At 41.2% G+C, this 21,823-nt stretch overlaps 1 protein-coding gene and 1 long non-coding RNA gene across 9 annotated transcripts in view; one reads left to right on the forward strand and one right to left on the reverse strand.

Annotated features, from left to right (window-relative positions):
- Positions 1-11,969, reverse strand: LOC140847466 (uncharacterized). The gene is made up of 3 exons (XR_012127494.1): positions 11,832-11,969; positions 629-721; positions 1-128 (listed from the first exon to the last, which is right to left on the reverse strand). It is a non-coding gene; the product is annotated as an uncharacterized lncRNA (long non-coding RNA).
- GNL3L (G protein nucleolar 3 like) overlaps positions 11,907-21,823 on the forward strand; it is a 26,813-nt gene continuing 16,896 nt past the window's right edge. For 2 of the 8 annotated variants that reach the window (XM_017654107.3, XM_017654102.3), the window contains exons 1-8: positions 11,911-12,050; positions 12,530-12,619; positions 14,130-14,195; positions 18,115-18,155; positions 19,026-19,133; positions 19,802-19,918; positions 20,656-20,739; positions 20,904-21,039. In XM_017654107.3, the coding sequence (XP_017509596.2) occupies positions 14,177-14,195; positions 18,115-18,155; positions 19,026-19,133; positions 19,802-19,918; positions 20,656-20,739; positions 20,904-21,039 (505 nt within the window). In that variant the 5' untranslated portion in view covers positions 11,911-12,050; positions 12,530-12,619; positions 14,130-14,176. Of the gene's footprint in view, positions 12,109-12,529; positions 12,620-14,129; positions 14,196-18,114; positions 18,156-19,025; positions 19,134-19,801; positions 19,919-20,655; positions 20,740-20,903; positions 21,040-21,823 lie in introns of all 8 variants that reach the window. The other 6 variants (XM_017654104.3, XM_017654103.3, XM_017654105.3 and 3 more) reach the window with 6 other exon arrangements.

Raw genomic sequence — 21,823 nt, forward strand, 5'->3', positions numbered from 1 at the left:
CATGGTTGATGGAAATTTATTTTTTTACTATTGATAGTTTAGAAACATTTCAGCTTTACAATAATGTACATTTTTAGGACTGTGGCCAAATTTGAGGAGACCTCTGTTTAGTTTCTTTCATATATGACCTGTAAGACATAAAGGCATTTCAATTTTCTTGTAGAGTGACAAATTTTCAGTACTCTGATTTTTTACTTATTGTTAACCAGGGGCTTGAAAGGGACATTTGTAAATGAGGGACCTTGAAGCTTCACTGATGTTGATGTAAGTCTGCCTCTGGTCTCTTTGGAATATCTCCTCCTTCTGGAAGCATTCTCTGATTTTCCCAGGCTTAGGTTCTCCCACAGGGAGAGAATTCCTGCCATCCACAGGACTTTTCCCAGTCTTTCTCAGCCATGTCAGCCTCCTTTACTAGATACTGGGAGCTCCAGAAGGTAAGGAATCAGGACACACTTACCTTGGCCAAGTACTCCTCCACCAGTCTGTCAGCAAGTCTACACTGGAGCAGCATGGCTTGGTGGTTGAACATGTATGCCTTGGAGTCACACAGACTGGAATTTGTGTTTTTGCACCTCAACTGCACAGACGGACAGGATTTATTGTAATTCTTGGTTCATAATACACTCACCATTGGTCCAAGCTGGGGCTTCACTCTTAGCTCCTCTGTGTAGCCTTGGACAAGTTACTCATCACTCTGAGTCTCAGTTTCCCCATCTTTAAACTGGAGATGATAATAATAATTCCTACTATAATCAGAGTTGTGAAGATTCGATAACATAATCCATGCAACACATGCATAGTCCCCAGTACCTAATGCTTAATAAACAGTAACCTGCCACATGATTGGGACTATATTGTGGGTGTAGGATACAGTAGTGAACACCAAAGGCCAGGGCCCTGCCTTCCTGCATTCACAGTCCATTACCAGCCCTGATCTATCTGAGAGACTTGTGAATGGCTGTTGGATCAAAATGACTTCACCTTTTGTCTCCATTTCTCCTTTATTTTTTACTCTCTCTTCCCTATAGTTCACTATCACTATCATTACCTCAGGCACCCTCCCCCCTACTTTGCTTTCTCTTGTCTTTCTGTTTACATCTCTCTGGTGGTTTGTTATTCCAGTCTCTCCTATTCTTTCTCAATCTCTCTCCCCCTCTTGCCCTTGTTCTCTGTCTATATTGCCTATGTTGGGGGTCACCTCATCTCCATCCTGTCTTCATCTAACTTGTGGTTCTCATTTTGCTTAGTGTCTCCATCCTCACATATATAACATTACATTGCTCTACAATGTGCTTCTGAATGTCTGTGAATTCCAGAATTTCTTCTTTTCTGTTTCTCTTTCCATTTCCTTTGACTCCTTGGCCTCTTTTCTGTCTGCCCTTCTGTCTCCATTACTCTGTCCCTACTTAATTATCTCTGCCCCCTGGTCCTCATCTTTCTATTTGTGTTGCTGCATTCATGTCTCTCTTCCCCACCTATTTTCCTCTATTCTCAACCTTGTGTTCCAATCCCTGTCTTCATCTCCCACCCCCAACATTTACATTCTTTGTCTCTGTTTCTGTCTCACACACACACACACACACACACACACACACACACACAACCCTGTTGGTCTTCTTGCCTTTGTTTCCCTATTTGATTTGCTCCTCATCTCTCTTATCACCCCTTTTCTATCTCTGTTACCATCTTTGTTGTTGGGTGGCTCTCCTCGTGTGCCTGTCTCTTGTCTCCATCTCTCTGTTCCTATGTGTGTCTCATCTGTTTGCTCTCTTACTCCCAGCTCCCTGTCTCAATCTCTGTCACTGACATAGTAGTGAAGAGTATGGTCCCTGGTGCTAGATTGTTTGTATTCCAATCCCATAGTGCCACTGACTTGCCATGCCACAGTGTTCTCATCTATAAAATAGGGCTGGCAGCAGTACTTGCTTCACAGTGTTACCATGAGTATTAAATGAGCTAACATATGTACAGCCTATAGAACCATGCCTCAGACATAACACTCAAAAATGTTAGCCTCTATATTATCAACCTCTTTCTCCTCATCACCATTTCTACCTTTGTCTACCTAATCCCAGTCACTCCCTCCTTTTGTCTTCCTAATTCCAGTCCCTCCCTCCCTATATGTTTCACTGTTAACATCTGTGCCTCTCTCTGTCCCCATCTTTTATGTAGCTGTCTCTGACCCCAATCACTCTCTGTCCCCATCTCTCTCTCTCCCTACAGTCCTGCCTCATTTCTGTTGTTTCTTCTTCTTTACCCTGCCTATTCCATCTCTCTGTCCCCATCCTTTGTTTCTTTATCCCCATTTCTGACTATCTGCTCCCACTTTTCAGGCCCTATTTCTTGGTCTCTCTTTCTCTTTATTTCCTGTTCTCATTTCTCTGTCTGTTCCTCTGTTCCCATATCTATCTTTATTTATCTATTTCCTTAAGAAAATCTTATTCTGTTTCTTTGTCCTCATCTCCCTGTGCCTTCCTCTGGCCTCTCTGGACAATTTAGATTGGAATTGGTCTGGTAGATGATATGGAGCTAAGAAAAGTGTTTAGGAGGAAGAAGTAGGCTTGGCCTGGTAAGAGGCAAGTGGCAGGGTGTGGAATTTCATGGCTCTGCCAAATCCTCCTGAAAGTCATGGTCTCTGAGGTCAAGGTTAGCATAAACCCCCTCAAACCAGCCTCTTGAAGAATGACAAAGAATGCTGCAGTTACTGGGAGGACCAGGGAGGGGTATTTTTCTGAGTGAAATTCCATCCGGAAGCTGGAATCCAGAGCATTTCCTGTTGTAATGTTTCTTCCAGACTTGGAGAGTCTGAACTTGCCACGTAGCATGTGCACTCCATGCACATATTTCTACAGTGAACACAGAAATGCATACAGAATCTCCCCACCCTTAGAGACACAGACACATGCAGAGACATAAAGATACACATAGAATCACAAACCCTCACCATTGCAGACACTCTGAGACACCGAAAAGCACATAGATGAATCACACATTGCCAGATATGCAGATGTACACAGGGATATTGAGAGACCCATGGAATTACCCCCTCATAGCTCAGGGACCCATGCAAAGAGATACAGAAAAATAGCTCCACAGAGAATCACCTGGCTAATTTCCCTTTGAAAAATTGTCTTGTTTTGGTCTGATATTTTCATGTAAACAGAAACACATCACAGCAACATGTATAAACACACATTTATAGAAGTGTGCACATTTTTATACAATCACAAATATCCAAAGGAACAGCAAATCACACAGAGCCATTGCTTTGCCGGAAGTACAAAGGTAGCCAAATGCCCTCTGGCCCCCAAATGACATACAGGCTGCTCCTCTAGCTCCCCCCAACCCCCTGAAGGCACCACCAGGTACTTAAGCCAGAAATATGACTGTTAGGAACTAGACAGAAATACTTGGAAAATCTAGGTAAAATTTTTCCTAGAAAACTTATAAAATGACAAAAATGGTATAGGAAGAAGTAGAGAACTTGAATAGACCACTAAGTATTAATGAAACTGAAATAGCAGGCAAGGACCTCCCTTCTCCCCAGATTCAGGCCCAGATGGGTTTATAGGTATATAAAGGAATGTACTTCTTTTCTTATACAAATTATTGCAGAAATAGAAAAGGAGAGAAAGCTACCCAGCTCATATGGTCAGTTTAGTACAATCTTGAAATCTTGATGCTAAAACCAGATAAGAACAATAAAAGAAAATTATAGGCTCATTTTCCTTACAACTATAGATGTAAACATCTTAAATAAAATATTAGCTAAATGAATCCAATTGTATGATTAAAAAAACATCGAAATCAAATGGAATTGATTCCAAGAATGCAACGAGAGTTCGTTCAACCTCAGAAAATCTATCAATGTAATTTGCCACATTAATAGACTAAAGGAGAGTAATCATATGATTATCTCAGTTAATATGGAAAAAGTATGTTACATACCTACTTATGATGAAAACTTTAAGCAAACTAGGAATAGAAGACAAATTTCTTAACTTGGTGAAGGTATATATCAGAACTTCACAGCATATTTTATACTAAATAGAGAAACTTAAGATACATTTCCTTGAAGACTGAGGATAAGACTAGATACTCTCACCAACTACTGTTTAACTGTTTAACACTACAAAAGGAGAAAAAGAAATGAGAGGTGTTAAGGATTGGAAGAGGAGAGATAAAACTAACAGATTCAACAGACATGCTACTAGAATTAAAGAGCTTACAAGGTTGCCAGGTACAAAATCAACTTATAAAAATCAATAGTATTTCATTACATTAGTAATAAACAACTAGGAAAAAGTAATAAAAAGCAAGATACCTAACAATAATCACTAGACCAAAATATAAACTTTTCTGAATGTCAGGATAACTATAAAAAGATCAAACAAAATAGACTACACAGTAAAATGCTTTAATATATAAACCTATAGCTAAAAAAGAAACAAAATTAAAATTACAATATTAACACAAAACATCTTTTCAATTAATAAATGTAAACGGTTTTAGCTCACCTGTTTAAAGAAAAACATTTTCCATTGGATCACTGAGCAAAACCTAACTGCTATATTCAAGAGAGTCAATTAAAACAAATTGATTCAGAAAGGTTAAAAATACAAGAAAGGGCAAAGATATAGCAGTTAAATGCAAATAAAGAAAGCAGGGATTACAATCTTAATTACCAGACAAGTTAGGAACTCAGAACAAAAGGTATTAATTAGCTGTCAAGGTCATGAAAAACAAGAAAACTCTGAGTAACTGTCATAGGTTGGAGGAGATATGATGACTAAATGCAATGTGGGATCCTGGATTGGGGCCTGGAATAGAAAAAGGATATTAGTGGAAAAATCGGAGACATCTGAATAAAGTCTACAGTTTAGTTAATAGCAATGTACCAATGCTAATCTTAGTTTTGACAAATGTAGTAATATAAGATATTCACATGAGGGGCAACTAGGTGAAGGGTATATGGAAACTGCACTATCTTTGCAACTGTCCTGTACATCTAAAATTATTCCAAAAAAAGCTTGCTACAAAAAAATTGAGACAAAAAAGGCCACAATTCACAATGAAAATAACATACAAAATATATGTTAATCGACTGTTTATGTTACTGTTAAAGCTTCCAGTCAAAGTAGGCTATTAGTAAAAGTTTTGGGAAGTCAAAACTTATACATGGATTTTTGACAGCACATGGCAGAAGGCGCCCCTAGCTCCCATATTGTTCTAAGGTCAACTGCATGTAGAAATCATTCAGTTAGAAGATATATGGCAGAGAAGTCTCCATTTAATAAAGCAATCAAAAAGATAAACACTGTCTTAGTCTGTTGGGGCTGCTGTAACAGAATACCATAGACTGGGAGCCTTATAAACAACAGAAATCTCTCATAGTTCTGGAGGCTGGGAAGTCCAAGATCAATGTTTTTGAGAAAACATTTATAATGCTTTGAAGGAACAAATGGAAAGGCATCCCATATTCCTAAATAGGGAGACCCAAAATTATAAAGATGTCAAGTTAATTTACAAATTTAGTATAAGCACATTAAAAATACCCATTGTTTTGTTTTTCTGAAACTAGACAAGCTGAATTAAAGTTCAAATGGAAAAATAACAAGTAAGCACAGTAGGATATCTCTGAAAAGGAAGAACAATGATGGGGGACTATTGCCACAATAATGCTCTGTAAAAAACCAAAATGAGTATTTATATACCAAAACTTAAGAGTCTGTGGGGAATTAGGAGGTTCCACGATCTGCATTAGGCTCAGTTGATCTCAGCTGGGCAAGCTCATGTGTCTGCACTAAGTTGGTGGCTTGGAGGTTGGCTTCCTACAGGACTATCTGGTTGGGAGGACCAGGGTCATTTCTATGTGTCTCTCTCATCCTTCCTGCAGGCTAGCCTGGGTATGTTCTTGTAGCAGTGGCAGGGGGCCAAGAGAGGAAGCAAAATATTCAAGAGCCTTTTTGAAGTCTCTGCTTATATCAAGTTTGTTACTGTCCTATTGATTAAAGCAACTTATATGGCCAAACTCAGAATCAATATGGGAGGGCATTACCAAAGGGTATGGAGACAGAGACATATGAAAAATTGGGGTCATTAATGTAATCTATCACAAAATTAAGACTCAAAATCTACAATCCATAAAAGAAAACATAGGTAATTTGTATACATAAAAATAAAGTTTGGAATTTTGGGGAAAAATCCATTAGCAAAATCAAAAGAATGACAAAGTGAGAAAAATACTGACAATTGATATCATTCACGAAGATCTAATCTAATTATAGAACAAGGTTCTGGAAATCAAAAGCCATCAACCCAACAGAAATATAGATGATATAAATAGACAATTCATAGAGAAAGGCATAAAATTGACCCTTAAATATATGAAAAGATGATCAACCTGGCTCATAACTAAAGAAATGTTAAGTAAAACTACAACGAGATACCATTTCTCACCTATCACATTGTCAAACATTCAGAAGTCTTTGTGAGAGAGACTGTGCTAAAATAGATAAAATCACACATGGCGGTTAAGTGCAAAATGGTACACCCGTAGAAGGAAATTTTGGCACTACCTACCAAAGTTACAAATATAATTCTTAGAAATTATCCTACAGAAATATCTGCATATGTATGATATCTCTATTCATTATGGCATCGTTTTTAGTATCAAAGGACTAAAAATACCCTAAGCATTCAATACAGGACTGCAGTCATTAAATAAACTATTGTACATCTACATAATGTAATACTTTGAGGAAGTACTCTATGTGATTCCATACAGTGACTTTCTATATACTGGAAACTTCTGCTCTGATATGGAAAGACCTCCAGGATGTATTATTAAGTGAAAAAAGCAACATATATAACTATATACACATATATATATACACACACACATATATATGTGTATATATAGATTACATATATATATATCATCTTTTGTGTAAGAAAGGGGAGATGGAATAGTATTTACATTTATATTTGTATCTGCATTAAGAAACACTGGAAGAATACAAAATAAACTAATAAAACTGGTAACTGTTGCGGGTTATATGGTGGCAACTGGGTGGAATGGACAAGAGTGAGTCACACTTCTCAAAGTATAATTTTTACATAGTTTTGATATTCAAAATGTGCATCATCAAAAAGAATTAAAAATAAAATATTCACAATAGTAACAAAAATATAAAGTAACTAGAAATTAAATTAGTAAAAACAACAATTCTAAAGAGAAAACTTTATATTCTAAATAAAGAACAAAGATATAGGGTGAACTGAACACATGAGGACTTATTCCATGCTCTTGAATGGGATGAGTTAATATTTTGATGATGTCAACTCCCTCAACTTAATCTGTAAATTCAGTGCAATCCTAATAAAAATTCTAGTTGGATTTTTGAAGAGCTTGATAGACTCTCTTTAAAATTTATGTGGAGATATAGCTAAGACAACCCTAAAAGAAGACTAGAAAGGAGGGATTTGCCTTATCAGATGTTAAGACACATTTAATGCTATTAAAAACAAGGTGGTATTAGTGTAAGAACAGGAACAGACATGTGTGTGTTTCATAATATATGACAAAGGTGACATGGTAAATCAATGAAAAACGAAGGATTGTTTAATATTTGATGGTGGGAAATGAGGCTCCCTATGTGGAAAAAATAAAATTCCATCCCTACCTATCACCACATATGACAGTGATACTAGATGGATTAAAACCTAAAGATGAAAAGTAAAACTATAAAGTTAATAGAAAATAAAGTAGGAGAACATCCTTGTCATCTAGGAGGAGGGAACTACTTTTTCGTAAAATAAAACCCCCAAACCAAAGACCATAAAGCAAAAATGTGATGAATTTGATTACATTAAAATGAACAATTTCAATTCAAAGAAGGCTATCAGGGGCAAAGTTTAAAAAGGGAGAGAATATTTGTAATGTCTGAAACTGACCCGAGACTAATAGCTAGACTACCTAAGGAACTCTAGCAAATCAACAGGAAAGATAGGAACACCAATAGAAAAAATGGGCCAACTGTACAAGTAGTTGATTTTCAGAAGATGCATTTAACACACATATGAAGAGATGCTCACAGATTTGTTAGCAATCAGAGCAATGCAAACTAAAACAAAATAAGACATTACATCCATTAGAGTGGCAAAAACTATAAAGCTGGCAAATGTTAAGCATTAGTGAGGATGTAAGGATACAGGAATTCTTGTACATTAATGGTAAAACTGTGGACTGGTGTAGCTGTCCCAGAAAACCATCTACTAGTATTGATGTTCTTAGTCAAAATAAGTATACTCATACATACTTTATGATGTAATCATTCTGCTCCTAGGTATATATTCCAAAAGATATTCTCATACAGACCAATAAAAGGACATGCACAAGGATGTTCATCACTGTATTATTTGTGGTATTGTGGAGCTGGAGGTAATCTTGCTGTCAATCATTGGGGGAATATTCAGGGAAAATGTAGTGAAGGTACACTGTGGTTAGCATGAGCAGTTAGAAGCAATGGTTTAGATGTATACCCAGCAATATGGATAGATTTTAAAAACAGGCTGAATGAAAAAAAATACATAGAATGAGATTTCACTTACATGAAATAAAAATGCACACACACAAAGCATCCTCCATAGTGGGACAACATGATGTTACATGCCTCCTGAGGAGATATAATACGAAGTAAACAATATCCCCTATGTGCTGTTATTGCTGAAAATATTTAATCTGAATCTAATCATGTGGAAAGAGCAGATGAATTCAAAATGTGAGACATTCTAAGAAACTGGCCTGGCCTCTTCGAAAATACCAGTGTATCAACTATACTTCAATAAACAAAATCAGAGATGAGGTAAAAAAAATCAGTGTACTATGAAACACACAAAAAATGTAGGATACTGTTCTAGATTAAAAGAGGTTGAAGGGCTATAACAACCAAATGTAATGTATAAACTTTGATTAAATCCTGAGATTAAAAAATAAGAGCAGGTCTGGAAACATTTTGGGTACAACTGGAAAATTTGAACGTAGGGTATCTTTGATGACATTATTTAATTATTGTTAAATTTTCTTAGGTATGATAATATATTTTAGTTTTGCAGAAGGACATCCTTATTCCAGTAGATATATGCTGAAATATTTAGGGACAAAGTGTACTGTCTGCAACTTCCAAATGTTTCATCAAAAAAGAAAATGTATACATACATGTATAAAGAGAAGTAGTGCAGATTCGGCAAAATACTAAGGATATATGGGCTTTCATTGTATCATTCAATTGTTCTGAATTTTGAAAAACTGAAAACTAAGAATTTGGGGGAATACATGTTTTGCAAGAACATATATAAACAGAAGATACATAAAACACCTTAGTATGGTTGCCTACAGGAGGAAAATGAGAGGGAAGTAGAGATTAAAGGGAATTTAAGAAACAACAACCTCTCTCTAAAGTAATACATATTCATTGATTGTGTGGAAAACAGAAAAGCACAATGAAGAAAACAAATTTCACTGATAATCTCATTCTCTGTCAGCAGTTCTCAAAATGTGATACCTGGATTAACAGCAACAGGAACAGCTTCCTCATCACCATCACCACCACAACTACTTGGGAACTTGTTAGAAATACAAAGTCCTGGGCTTTACACCAGACTTAACTGAAACACTACTCTAGGCATGGGCTCAGCAATCGGTGTTTTAACAAGCCCTCCCGATGATTCTGATGCTGGCCAAAGTCTAACCACTGTCTAGATTTAACCATCATGAATTTTGTTGTAGACCTTGTAGTCTCTCTAAAAAAAGTCATGAAATATTTCAGGCTTATAAATAAGTTAAGAGAACAATATAACAAACACCCATGTACCTACTACCTAGATAAAATTAATATTAAACAGTTGAAGTCCTGTGTATCTCTCTGATTGTGTTCTTTTGTTTCCTTCCTTAGAAGTAATCACCATTCTGCATTTGGTATTTAATTCCCTTGTTTTAAAACTAGTTCATTTAACTATATAATCTCAAATAGCAGAGTGCATTTTCCCCTAGATTAAAAAAAAAGCTGTATGTGTCTCATACTTCATGTGTCCTTCTACAACTTGTATTTTACCTCAGAATTGTGTTTTTGAAATTTATTTGGGTTGATACATGCAACTCTGGTTCTTTTCTTTTTACTGTTGTATTTTTTGTATTGTACCATTATTTATTTATTCTCCTGTTGGTGAACTTAAGATTGTTCTTATTTTTTCTGTTGCCGACAGTTCTGCAATGAACATTTTTGCACATGCCTTCTTGTGCATATGTATAAGAACTTCTCTAGGATTTAAAGTCTAGGGGATATATACATGTAGAATTGCTGGGTTCCAGGACCATCTTCAACTATTCTGGATACTTCCTAATTGTCTTCCAAAGTAGTAATACCAATATTCATTCCTATCAAAGATTTCATTACAAGTTTTTCCTTTATAGTTTGTGCATTTGGGACTTTAAGAAGTCCTTCCTGAGTCGTAGGTCACAAAGATATTCTCTACCCTCTTATGTGGAAATAAGTAGGGATCCAGTTTTATTTTTCTTCTTATGGCTAGCCAAATTTCCCATACTGTCTACTAAAATGTCCATTTCCCATTGATTTGTGGTACAGGCCTGTAAACCCACCGTTTAAAAAACATTTGCTGAAGGCTGCTTGCTGAAATCTTCTGCTGAATCTTGAGGGCACAAAGATATGTGGCCCCTGCTCACAGGAGTTTACTCTCCTTTGGAGACAGAGTCACATCAACGATTAAGTGTAAGTGCGAGAAGGTATTCTGAGTTTCTAACTCAGCTGGGAAAGTTCATAGAAAAATTTCTTTAGATCTTAAAGAAACAGGAAGAATTTGCTAATGCAGGGGAAAGGGTGAAGGTGGCCAGGGCTGTTTGGGGTCCTGAGGAGTTTTATGTGTCTCTAGGGTGAGAGATTAGAAGCCTTCCATTGATGCAGGGGGCAGTGAGTCTTGGGTATGTTGATAGGTAGGAGTAGGCAGAGGGAGTCATTTTCTGCCTAGATATTGTTGAAGTGGAGGTGCATACGCTCAGGGTAGAGGGGCTCAGCCCTATCCCAAAGTTTAGGTTTGAGGAAGAGAAAGAGCTGAAATTAAATTATCAGGAAGAAGGCGTTTTCAGACTAGTATTCACTGTTTTTAGGTGGAGACCTTATTCTCCAGCTTGGTCAAGAGCTCCTTGGGATGATTTCTGCAGGAACCCTTATTTGCTCCCCATTCCAGGGACATAAATTGATTCCCTTCCGCAGACACCTTCTCTGGGGCTTGAGGGAAAGACGGAAGGGAGGAGGAGGAGGAGGGCAGGAGGGGTAAGCATCCAGTTGTTTGGTGACCAGGGATCTGAACTTCTGCAGAAAGAGATGTAAGTGGCTGCCTCAGGGTTTGTCTGGTGCTCTACAAGCCGGGAAGGTTGTCCGAAACAGCTAACCAAGGCACTTCAGGAGGGGAATGCTCGGCAAAACATGTGACCCAGGCGGCCATTTTCTCACACCCTGACCGTCGCCATCTTCCATAATACACAAAGGCACTGACCCCGCTCCCCCTTATCTGATGTGGTCGTAGTGAGCGCCTGGTCAATAAGATTTGGGAACACGCATATTTAGGGTCAGGCAGTGGCCCGCAGACAAGACCTTGGTTTACAAGTAGGCTACCTGGTTACACCAGTCGTTCCGCTGCTCTCCGATCCCCAGCTTCCCCTCCTTCCTCCACTCCCTCGCTTCCCCGCCCCCTCCAAACCCCTCCCCCCGCTTCCCTGCTCTCCTCCACCCTCCCCTTAGCTATTTCCTCACCTTACAGAGCAGCCGAGAGGCGGGGTCAGCACAGCCGCACAGTAGGGGAGGGGGACACTAGCAGTCAATCCGAATCCCCGCCCCTGGGACGCACGGTGGGTTGAGTCAGCGCCGGGAAGCTGGGATCTGGAAGTCGCAGCCTGGCAGAGCCAGCGCAGCCTCTGGGCCAACCGTGTTGTTGAGCTGTGCTCTCCTTTAAGATCCCCGCCGGAAGTGGAGGTAAGAGACGGCTCTTCTGTTTTCTACTGGTGAGCGTGTTCACCCAGCCAGCTGCGCGGTAAGGATCGTCTGTTTGAGGTGAAAACCCGAGTTGTCCAACACTCTGAAATAGAGGGATAGAGAGCCGCTTCCCTTTTAGGGTAGAAGGGCCCAGATGAGGGGCCGGGATCGCTACGCATGTGGACATGCTTTCAGATGAAAGCTTGCTGGGTAGAGTGGCACGGCCACACTCCATTTAGGCAGGTGTAGACCCCTGGACACATTGTGTAGAGAGTTACAGACCCCACTTGTGTGGAGAGGCATTGAGTGCCATCCTACCTTCCTGATTGGCTCCATTCCGCACTCCCCCGGTAAAAATTGGCTTCTAGCCCACCCGTATATCCCCATCCCCACAAGGCTGAGAGGCGCGGACCTCTGCTGAGGGCGGACGCTTTGATGTATTCCCACCCCACCCCCGCCCCCCCTCACCCTACTACCAGTACAGAGGAACTCAGAAACGATTATTATACAGAGGGAGAGAACCTCCTTCCCTTCGTGTCAAGACCGAGAGACCTCCCAGCCTCTCCACAGTAAGTAATCGAAGGAAGCCCCACTCTCGCTCCTGCAGAGACGTTAGATCACCCCTCCTCTAAGTGGTGAGGCACTAACCTCAGCCCCAGGAGAACCACGATTTTCCCCTCCTCATAGCCTACAGTGAGTCCCTATTGTGGGAAATCAGACCTTGCCCTCCCCCACCCCATAGGAGGCTCTGGATTACCGAATTTGTAAAGGCCTGACCCCCAAAATGCCCCGCAGCAAACAGGAACAGACCTTAACCCATGAAGAGACCATCAGATTTGGCCCTCGTGGGGTCCTGGATAGAGGGGCACCTGGAGTAGAGGGCCTCAGATTTGTTCTCCTTTTGAGGTAGACACAGGTCATCCTTTCCCTGCCCCCTCTCTGCAGTGTTGAGAAGCAGTGACATCAATGATCACCCCACAGTAATGGCATATGGGCTTCCCCCCTTACCCAAGGGAGAGGAGCTCTGATTTCTTTCCCCAAATGTAAGGGCTAATCCATTGAATTTATAGCTGCATTCCATCCCCCCCTCCCCCCCCCCCCCCCCCCCCCCGCCCCCAGAGGTCTTATTCCCTTCAGTGGTAGCGCACTGGTGACTTCAACCCATGTAAAAGATAAACAGATCATCCCCATCCCACCTCCCATGGGAGGATCTAGAATAGCCCACTGCAGGCAAGTTGCAGATGCCAATTATGCAAAACCGTAATTCCTTTGTGTAGCACTAATGTCACCTTGTGGTGACAGGCATATCAGTCCCTCCCCACAGTCCTCCCCAGGGTAAAGAGACCCAACCCGTGCACAACTTACAGATGTACAGACTCCTGCTTCTCTCCCGGGTAGCAGAGATGCACATAGCCACTGTGCTGGTTTCCCCAGTTACTCTGCACTTCAGAGTAGAGTGTCAAGGCATCTTGCTCCTACTCCCCTAATTGCCAAGGAACAGACCCTAACCACACATGCAGGTGTGTGTTCTCTCCCCAACCCCAAGATTTTGCACTGACCTCACAGTCCACATAAGCACACAGATAAAAAGCCCTGTCCTGAGGTCCCTTTTCCCCAGGGTAGACTCTTGAGATCTGTCTTTCCACACATTTCCAGGGTAGATGAGACACAGAACCCCTTACCTGGGAGAAGGGGTCTTATTATTACCCTATGTAGAAACAGTCCTTGTATATGCCCCTCCCCTCAGCATAGAGAGGTTTAGTGCTTGTCCCTTCCCTAGGGTATGTGACACTACGGAGTTAAGGATTGAGGACCAAGGACCCTATCTGATACATTGAGGCACTCACCATGGAAAGGAGGTTTAAACGCCTCCCTCTGGGTAGTGAGACACTGCCTTCCCTGTGTAGACTCAGACATACCAGGTCCCAGTTCCAGTATAGTCCCTTCTCCTAGTTCCTCTAATTGTTAGGACTTCCTTAAATTCTTTAACATTTATTTTGCCTTTAGGGCTCTCAGAAGGGAGCTGGTGGTATTGTGGTTCCCTTCTCTGTGTTCAAATTGGTTCTTCCATTCTGACAGGAAGAAAACCTTCAGATTTGAACCTACCTGCTTTCAAGCTAGTTGTCATGATGAAACTTAGACACAGTAAGTTTTTTCTACCACTCCCTCCCAATTCTTAGCTTTAATTAATATTCATACTATTTCACAGCAACTTTTAAAAATTGCCTAGTATGTGCCAGATCATTCAGTCTGTCCTTTACATAGGGTATCATTGTTGTCTTCCCAACTTCTTGTGAGGTGATGCTTGCTTTATCCCTCATTACCATTTTACAGATGAGAAAACTGAGGATCAGCAAGGTTAAGTGACTTGATCGGAGGTGAATAGCAGTAAAAACCACATCACACTGCCTGTAATCTTAATGTGCCCTAACATTTTTCTTTATAAGTTGTACCTTTAAGTTGATACCATAAATTGTACCAGTGTTTAAGAGCATGGACTCTGGAGCCAGACTGAGTTTGAATCTCAGCTCTCCCACTTACTAGTTGTTTGGCTTTGAGCATATTACTTCAGTCTCCTTATCTAAAAACCAGGGTGGAGGGGCTGGGAGGGTTGGGTGGGTAATAGTAGTGTCTATCTAGTAGCATAATAGCATTTACTTAATAGTGTTGTGAGGATTTAATGAGTTAAATAGGTAAAATGCTTAGAACAGTGCCTGGCACATAATAAGTGCTCTGTAAGTATTGTAAGTATTATCTTAAAAGATTCAATCTCTTTATTTCTCTTTGGAATTTAGACCCTTAGAGGATGTGTATACTCTCCTGTCATCAAATGATTGACTTGTTTTCAGCTTTGGATTTTTAACTGTGAAACAGACAATGTGGAAAAGTTGCTCTTCTTTCTGCCTTCAGGATTCTCCCATTCCTCCCCATCATTTTTCAACTGGATAACTCTTGCTTGTTTTTCAGTTTTCAACTTCTGTATCACTTCTAGGAATCCCTCCCTGCAACCTTCTCCCTTGGTTTCCACTCATCTGTGCCCCTACAGGAACAGGGGCAATGGTCACTGTATGATTGGGTCTGCCTCTTCTACTATACTATTAAGTTCTTACCCACATCTGGTTCATCTTTGTGTCCCAAGGCCCATGGAAAGGAGGACTTTCCATGGCATAGCTATGTGTGTGACCATAGCTATAGTGTGACCGGGCATAGCTATTTGGTACTTACTGTGTGTCAGGAACTAGAATGTCTCAGTTAGTAGAGCTAACTTGATCCTCCTCCCACCATTATGCTTATAGCCAAGAGGGAGGAGAAAAATGTGATTCGTGGGCTCTTTTTTAAATAAAAGTATTCTTGATATACAATCTTATATTGGTTTCAAATATACAACACAGTGGTTCAGCAGTTACCCATATTAAATTCTCACTCCCTCTAGTGCTGTTACAATCTATCAATGTAGTAAGATGTTACAGAATCATTAACTGTATTCTCTGTGCTGTACTACCATCTGGAGACCAATTTATATTGTGATTGCTAATTATTGTGCACCTTTATCCCCTTCCCCTTCCCCCCACCCACCCCAACCTCTCCCCCTTGCTAACTACTAGTCCTTTCTTGGAGTTTGTGAGTCTACTGCTGTTTTGTTCCTTCAGTTTTGCTTCATTATATACTCCATAAATGAGGGAAATCATTTGGTACTTGTCTTTCTCTGCCTGGCTTATTTCAATGAGCATAATACTCTCCAGCTCCATCCATGTTGTTGCAAATGGTAGGATTTGTTTCTTTCTTATGGCTGTATAGTGTTCCATTGTGTATATGTACCACCTCTTATTTATCCATTCATCTACTGATGGACACTTAGGTTGCTTCCATATCCTGGCTATTGTAAATACTGCTGCGATAAATGGGTGCATGCGTCTCTTTGAATCTGAGAACTTGTATTCTTTGGGTAAATTCCTAAGAATGGAATTCCTGGGTCAAATGGTATTTTTATTTTTAGTTTTTTGAGGAACCTCCATATTGCTTTCCATAATGGTTGAACTAGTTTACATTCCCACCAGCAGTGTAGGAGGGTTCCCCTTTCTCTGCATCCTCACCAGCGTTTGTTGTTCTTAGTCTTTTCAGTGCTGCATCCTAACTGGTGTGAGGTGATATCTCATTGTGGTTTTAATTTTCATTTCCCTGATAATTAGCAATGTGGAGCATCTTTTCATGTGCCTTTTGGCCATCTGAATTTCTTCTTTGGAGAACTGTCTGTTCATATCCTCTGCCCATTTTTTAATAGCGTTGTTTGCTTTTTGGATGTTGAGGCACATGAGTTCTTTCTCTGTTTTGGATGTTAACCCCTTATCAGATGAGTCATTTATGAATATATTCTCCCATACTGTAGGATGCTTTTTGGTTCTGCTGATGGTGTCCTTTGCTGTGCAGACGTTTGATGTAGTTCCACTTGCTCATTTTTTATTTTTTGCTCATATTTTACCTTTTCAGGTTTCCCTTGCTGAAGGATAATGTGTCCAGGAAACAATTGCTCATGTTTATACTCAAGAGATTTTGACCTTATGTTTTCTTGTAAGAGTTTTATGGTTTCATGACTTACATTCAGGTCTTTGATCCATTTCGAGTTTACTTTTGTGTATGGAGTTAGACAACAATCCAGTTTCATTCTTTTACATGTAGCTGTTCTGTTTTCCCAGCACCAGTTGTTGAAGAGGTTGTCTTTTTCCCAATGTATATTCATGGCTCTTTTATTACATATTAATTGGTATGTATGTGTTTGTTTGTATCTGGGCTCTCTATTTTGTTTCATTGATTTATGGGTCTGTTCTTGTGCCAGTACCAAATTCTTTTGATTACTGTGGCTTTGTAGTAGAGCTTGAAGTCAGGGAGTATAATCCCCCCAGCTTTGTTCTTTCACAGGATTGCTTTGGCTTTTTGGGGTCTTTTGTGGGGAACTTCCATCTATTATTTAAAATAACAATTGCTTACCCATTTGTACCTTTTTCAGGAACTCCTGTTATTTAGATATTAGCTCCCCTGGGTCCATTCTTCATTTTCTATTTTTACCCATAAATTCCTTTTCTTTGGATTTTTGTTCTATTTTAAGCAAGCTCTTTTCCTTGCTCTTCTAGCTTATTAATTTCGCTGTTAGTGGTCTGTTCTGTTTTTTACTACATCTGTTGAATTTTTATTCGACATCAAGTTTTGGAAATGTTTTTCTCATACTGTTCCTTTGAAGTATCTTCTTGAATCTCCTTAAGAGCTTATAGTAGTATTTACAGTCTGTTTTGTACATTAATTCTGCTTTGGTGTGAACCATGTGATGTGATTGGGGAGCCTGTTCCCTGTCTGGTTACCACAAGCTGCTCCTATTATTTTTTTGTGTGTACCCTGACCTTCTAGAACTTCCAACTCTAGGAATTCCCTTAGCCCCCTTGCAGGTGGTGAGAATTAAGAGAAGCCATTGTTTCCCAAGAGGCCAGCTGAGAAGGGGATGATAGTTATTATGGAATTGGGGAGAAGGCTCTTAAGTTCCTGGGTTTTGTTAAGTTGTGATTGGAGAAGGTGAGCTCTCCACTTGTATCCAAGGGAGGCTGCAGCTTAGCTGACTAGGACTAGTCCCTTTGGAGGCAATGGCCTGAGCATGGTTGGCAGGAAGGGGAAGTTCTCTCCCCATTGCTAAGAGCATCTGCCTTGGCTTAGGTGGCTGTGACTCCTCAGATCATCTTCCCATGCTGCCAGCCGCTTACCTCAGCCTGGTGCCGAAATTGTTGAGTTGACCCCAGCCAAAAGTTGGGGGAGAGAGTGGAGGTACAAGTGCAAATATGGTTCACTTTGTTCACAGGATTCCCTTAAGAATTGTTTCCGTTTGCACTGAAATAATGCCCTAAACACTATATCCAGTACTTCCTCTGACACTGTTGCTGCTATCTCTGTGTCTGTCTTCTGCTGGGTCTGGGCAGACATGGTGTCTGGGGCTTCCTTAGGTTCCCAGTATGGGCTGGTCTTGAATAAAGTGTCAGCATATGTTGGGTAGGTGGATGATGGCTTTTTTTTTTTTTTGTAGAAAATAAAAAGCCAGGTAAAGGTTTTAAAGGCTGCAGGAAGGTAAGTTGGCCCCACTGTCAGGTAAGGTATACCTGTTGTTGGGGATAAGGTCAGGAACAGGTTCCCTGCCCTAGAAGAGGCCCACAAAACCTAGTAGATGTTGGGTGACTCCAGATAGTACCACATTGGAATCAGCTTTTCTTCCTTCTCTGGGAGGCTGCAGCAGAAAATTAACAGCATTTAATGAAGTTTCCACCATAAGCCATATGTTGCTTTGTGCTTGGTTACCTTGGTAGGGATTGTCATTGTCCCATGTTTTAGATGAAGAAATCGAGCCTTAGTGAGAAAGTTCTAATGTTTAAGGTAGCACAGCTCGGAGTTGAGTCTGTCTGATTCCAAAGTCCCTATTGCTCTGAAGAGGAGAGGGAAGCTGAAACATAATATTTGGCCCTAGCTCCTGGATATCTGGGTCCTGCTGGGAAAGTTGTGGGTAAGTAAGACTTGGGCCAGAGCAGTGGGTGTTAAATTTTAGTGTGGCTAAAATTCTCAGACTTTAACCAGCCTGAGGGCTGGTTAAAACACAAGCTCCATCTCTGAGTTTCTGATTTAGTAGGTCTGTTGTAGCATCTGATAATTTGTATTTCTAACTAAAGTTCTCAGGTGATGCTGCTGCTGGTCCAAGGACCACACTTGGGGAGCTATTTAGCATTTCCCTTGCCTTTTCTTGGGAAACCTTTCAGGTTCTCTCCCTCAGTTCTTCAGTCAGTCCCTGCCTGCTTAGGGGTAGAAGGGTCTTTTTCCAGCCACATAGGCAGACCTCTGGGGACAGGGCCCCTCTTTTACTTTTGAGCCACTTTAAACCCCTGGGAGGGCTGATTTCCACAGGTTCATTAGCTCTGTTTAATTTTTTTCCTCCTGTGTTGTGACCAGCCTATAAAGCAGAATAGGAAGAAAGCAGTTTCCAAAGTGGCCTCCTCTCTCCAGCTTGTTCACTCCAGTGATCATACCAACCGGGAGGCTGAATTAAAGAAGAAGAGGGTAAGTTCTTTACCTTGGGGGAGAGAGAGGGCCTGGCTTGACTGCCAGGTCCACAGAAGTGGTGAATGGAAGCGCAGAGGCCAGACTTGTTAGACTTGTTGAGACAGTTTGTAGAAAGTGGAAGGGAAGGCAGTCACTTTAATATTTGATTCAGTGCTACCATTTGCTCACCTCCCACTCTGTTGCTGTCCAGCTTATGTTCCAACCATTCCACTGAAATAACTCTTTCTTTGTAACACTCTCACTTCAATTTTCTTATGATTGCATGCTCCTGGCAGTCCTCCTTCCTCTTTTTCAGTCTCTTTTGCTGCTCCTTCCTCTTCCTGCTCTTTAAACTATAGGAGCATCCCAGGACCTTGTCCTCCTGTCCCCTCTGGTCATAAATGCTTCCCTCTGCCTAGAACACATTCTCACTCAGCTTCACATGGCCCCTTTTTATTCTTCTCTATCATGCTTTCCCTTCCTTCATCTGTCTTTTTATTTCTCTCAAACCCCTTATCTCCTACAGTCATATCTGCCTTCTTCCTGTACCCCTGCCCCTCCCATCTCTGCCATGTCACACTCTTTCCTTCCTCTGTCACCCTTTCCCTGTACTCTTGGTCTCCCATCACTCCCTTAGACTGCAGAGCTAGTCAGCAACAGTCCTGTAATACGTGTTCATTTGTTAGGTTGAAGAGAGGAGGGAAAAACAGCAAGCTGCCCGGGAGCAAGAGAAACACAGACGCAGGACCATTGAGAGCTACTGTCAGGATGTCCTGCGACGCCAGGAGGAGTTTGAGCGCAAGGTAAAAGAGTAGCCTTTGCGTCTAGGTAGGACTGGTGTGGGCTTGCTCAAAAGCATCTTTTGCCATTACTCTGAAAAGGAAAGGGGAACAGTGTGAGATTGTTGGAGGGGAAGTAGGTAATCAGTGTGGAAAAGATGGGAAACAGTGAGGACAGAGTGAAGGAGGGAGAATGAAAGGGAGGTAAGGGGCCATTTTGAGCCTTAATTGTGACTGGACAATCCTAGAACCCAAAGACTAGGGATTGGGAGTGGGGACAGGGAGACAGAGGACTGGGAGACATGGGGAGAGAGTATGAGGGGAGGTTTGAGGGAGGAGTATACGTGAAGGCATGTTATCTTGCTTCTAGGACTGCATATTGCCCTTTTGGCATATGTTCACATCTAACAGAATATGCACTTTCCAACTCAAAGGCCCTTTTCTAACATAAGGTACATATTTTGCCCCCATCAGCCCATGTCCCCCATAAATTGTTTTTTTCACATGTACCTCCTCAAACTCCTCCTTTGCACCCCAAGATGCACACTCAGGCCTCTGGTACTCAAACACACACTTAACACATAGGCACATGCACCATGTAGGTATATTTATTCTTCTTCCAGTTCCTGGCTTTGTTGGTTGGTCAAAGCTACTCTTTGGCAGGCTGGAACTCACATGGCTCCCCCAGCTTCCCATCGTTTCCAAAGCCCTGGGTTGTTTTCTTTCCTCCCCTGTACCATTCTCTTTTGTTTCCTATTTAGGAGGAAGTTTTGCAGGAATTAAACATGTTTCCTCAGTTGGATGATGAGGCCACAAGGAAGGCTTATTACAAGGAGTTCCATAAGGTATGGGGGCCCATTTCTTAAGGCCCTTTAGGGAGGGCACCAGTCCAGTCCCATCTCCTCTCCATTTCTCTTTTTCCTGAGATGGAGACCTTTGCTTTCATGGGCCTATGTGACTACTACCCAGTCTTTTCCCTGCCTTCATTCCCATGTCCTCTGCCTTGCAGGTGGTGGAATATTCTGATGTGATTCTAGAAGTCCTGGATGCTAGGGACCCATTGGGCTGTCGCTGCTTCCAAATGGAGGAGGCTGTCCTGCGGACAGAAGGCAACAAGAAGCTGGTCCTTGTCTTGAACAAGATTGGTGGGTATTGGATAGGGTAGAGTCCAGGCCTTCTTGAAAGACTAGATTGGGCCAGACCCTGAGAACTGGCAACTCAGTAGCATTCATAACAGTTGTGTGAAGTAGATACTCTTGTTCTAGTTTTTAAAGTTAGGAATCAGAGAGAAGGTCACTCATCTAAGGACATACACACATTGACACCCATACCCAGTGCTGCAGAAATTGGGAATGGAGTCCAAGCCTGTCTGCCGTTTATTTCCCTATTTTTGCCATTTTGAGGCAATCTGTAACTGGCTAATGCTGGAAAGTTCATGTTTCCTCTGGAATCCAAAAACTAGACAAAAGAGCATATGAGCTTATCAGTTACTCAGGTTTGGGTTTTATCCCAGTTGTGCTCTCTGTTTTCTCTGGGATCTTGGATGAGTCCATGTCCCTCGAGCCTATTTGGGCTCATCCCAACCTCATAGGGTTGTTGTGAGAATTAATGATAAAGTGCTTGTTATATGCATGGTCAGTATTTCACAAATGGTAGCCCTTCTTGTCAGAGTTATTTTTGACATTTGCCCCAACCTAGAATGATCCAGAGAGGGGAGGGGAAACCCAATCTTTGGAAAGTCTCTGACACTATGGGCATCCTGGCTTGGAAGGAAGGTATCTGGGGCCAAACAGCTAGTTACCTGTTTTCTTCAAGGGAGCAGAGTTCCTCTCAGGGAGGGCCAACTGGTCCCTTAGACTGGACTGTCATTTCTAACTCTAATGTGGGAACTGGACAGGGACTGGCAGGTCCAGGGAGATATCTTGTTGG

The sequence above is a fragment of the Manis javanica genome, chromosome X, assembly GCF_040802235.1.
Source record: "Manis javanica isolate MJ-LG chromosome X, MJ_LKY, whole genome shotgun sequence".
NCBI lineage: Eukaryota > Metazoa > Chordata > Mammalia > Pholidota > Manidae > Manis > Manis javanica.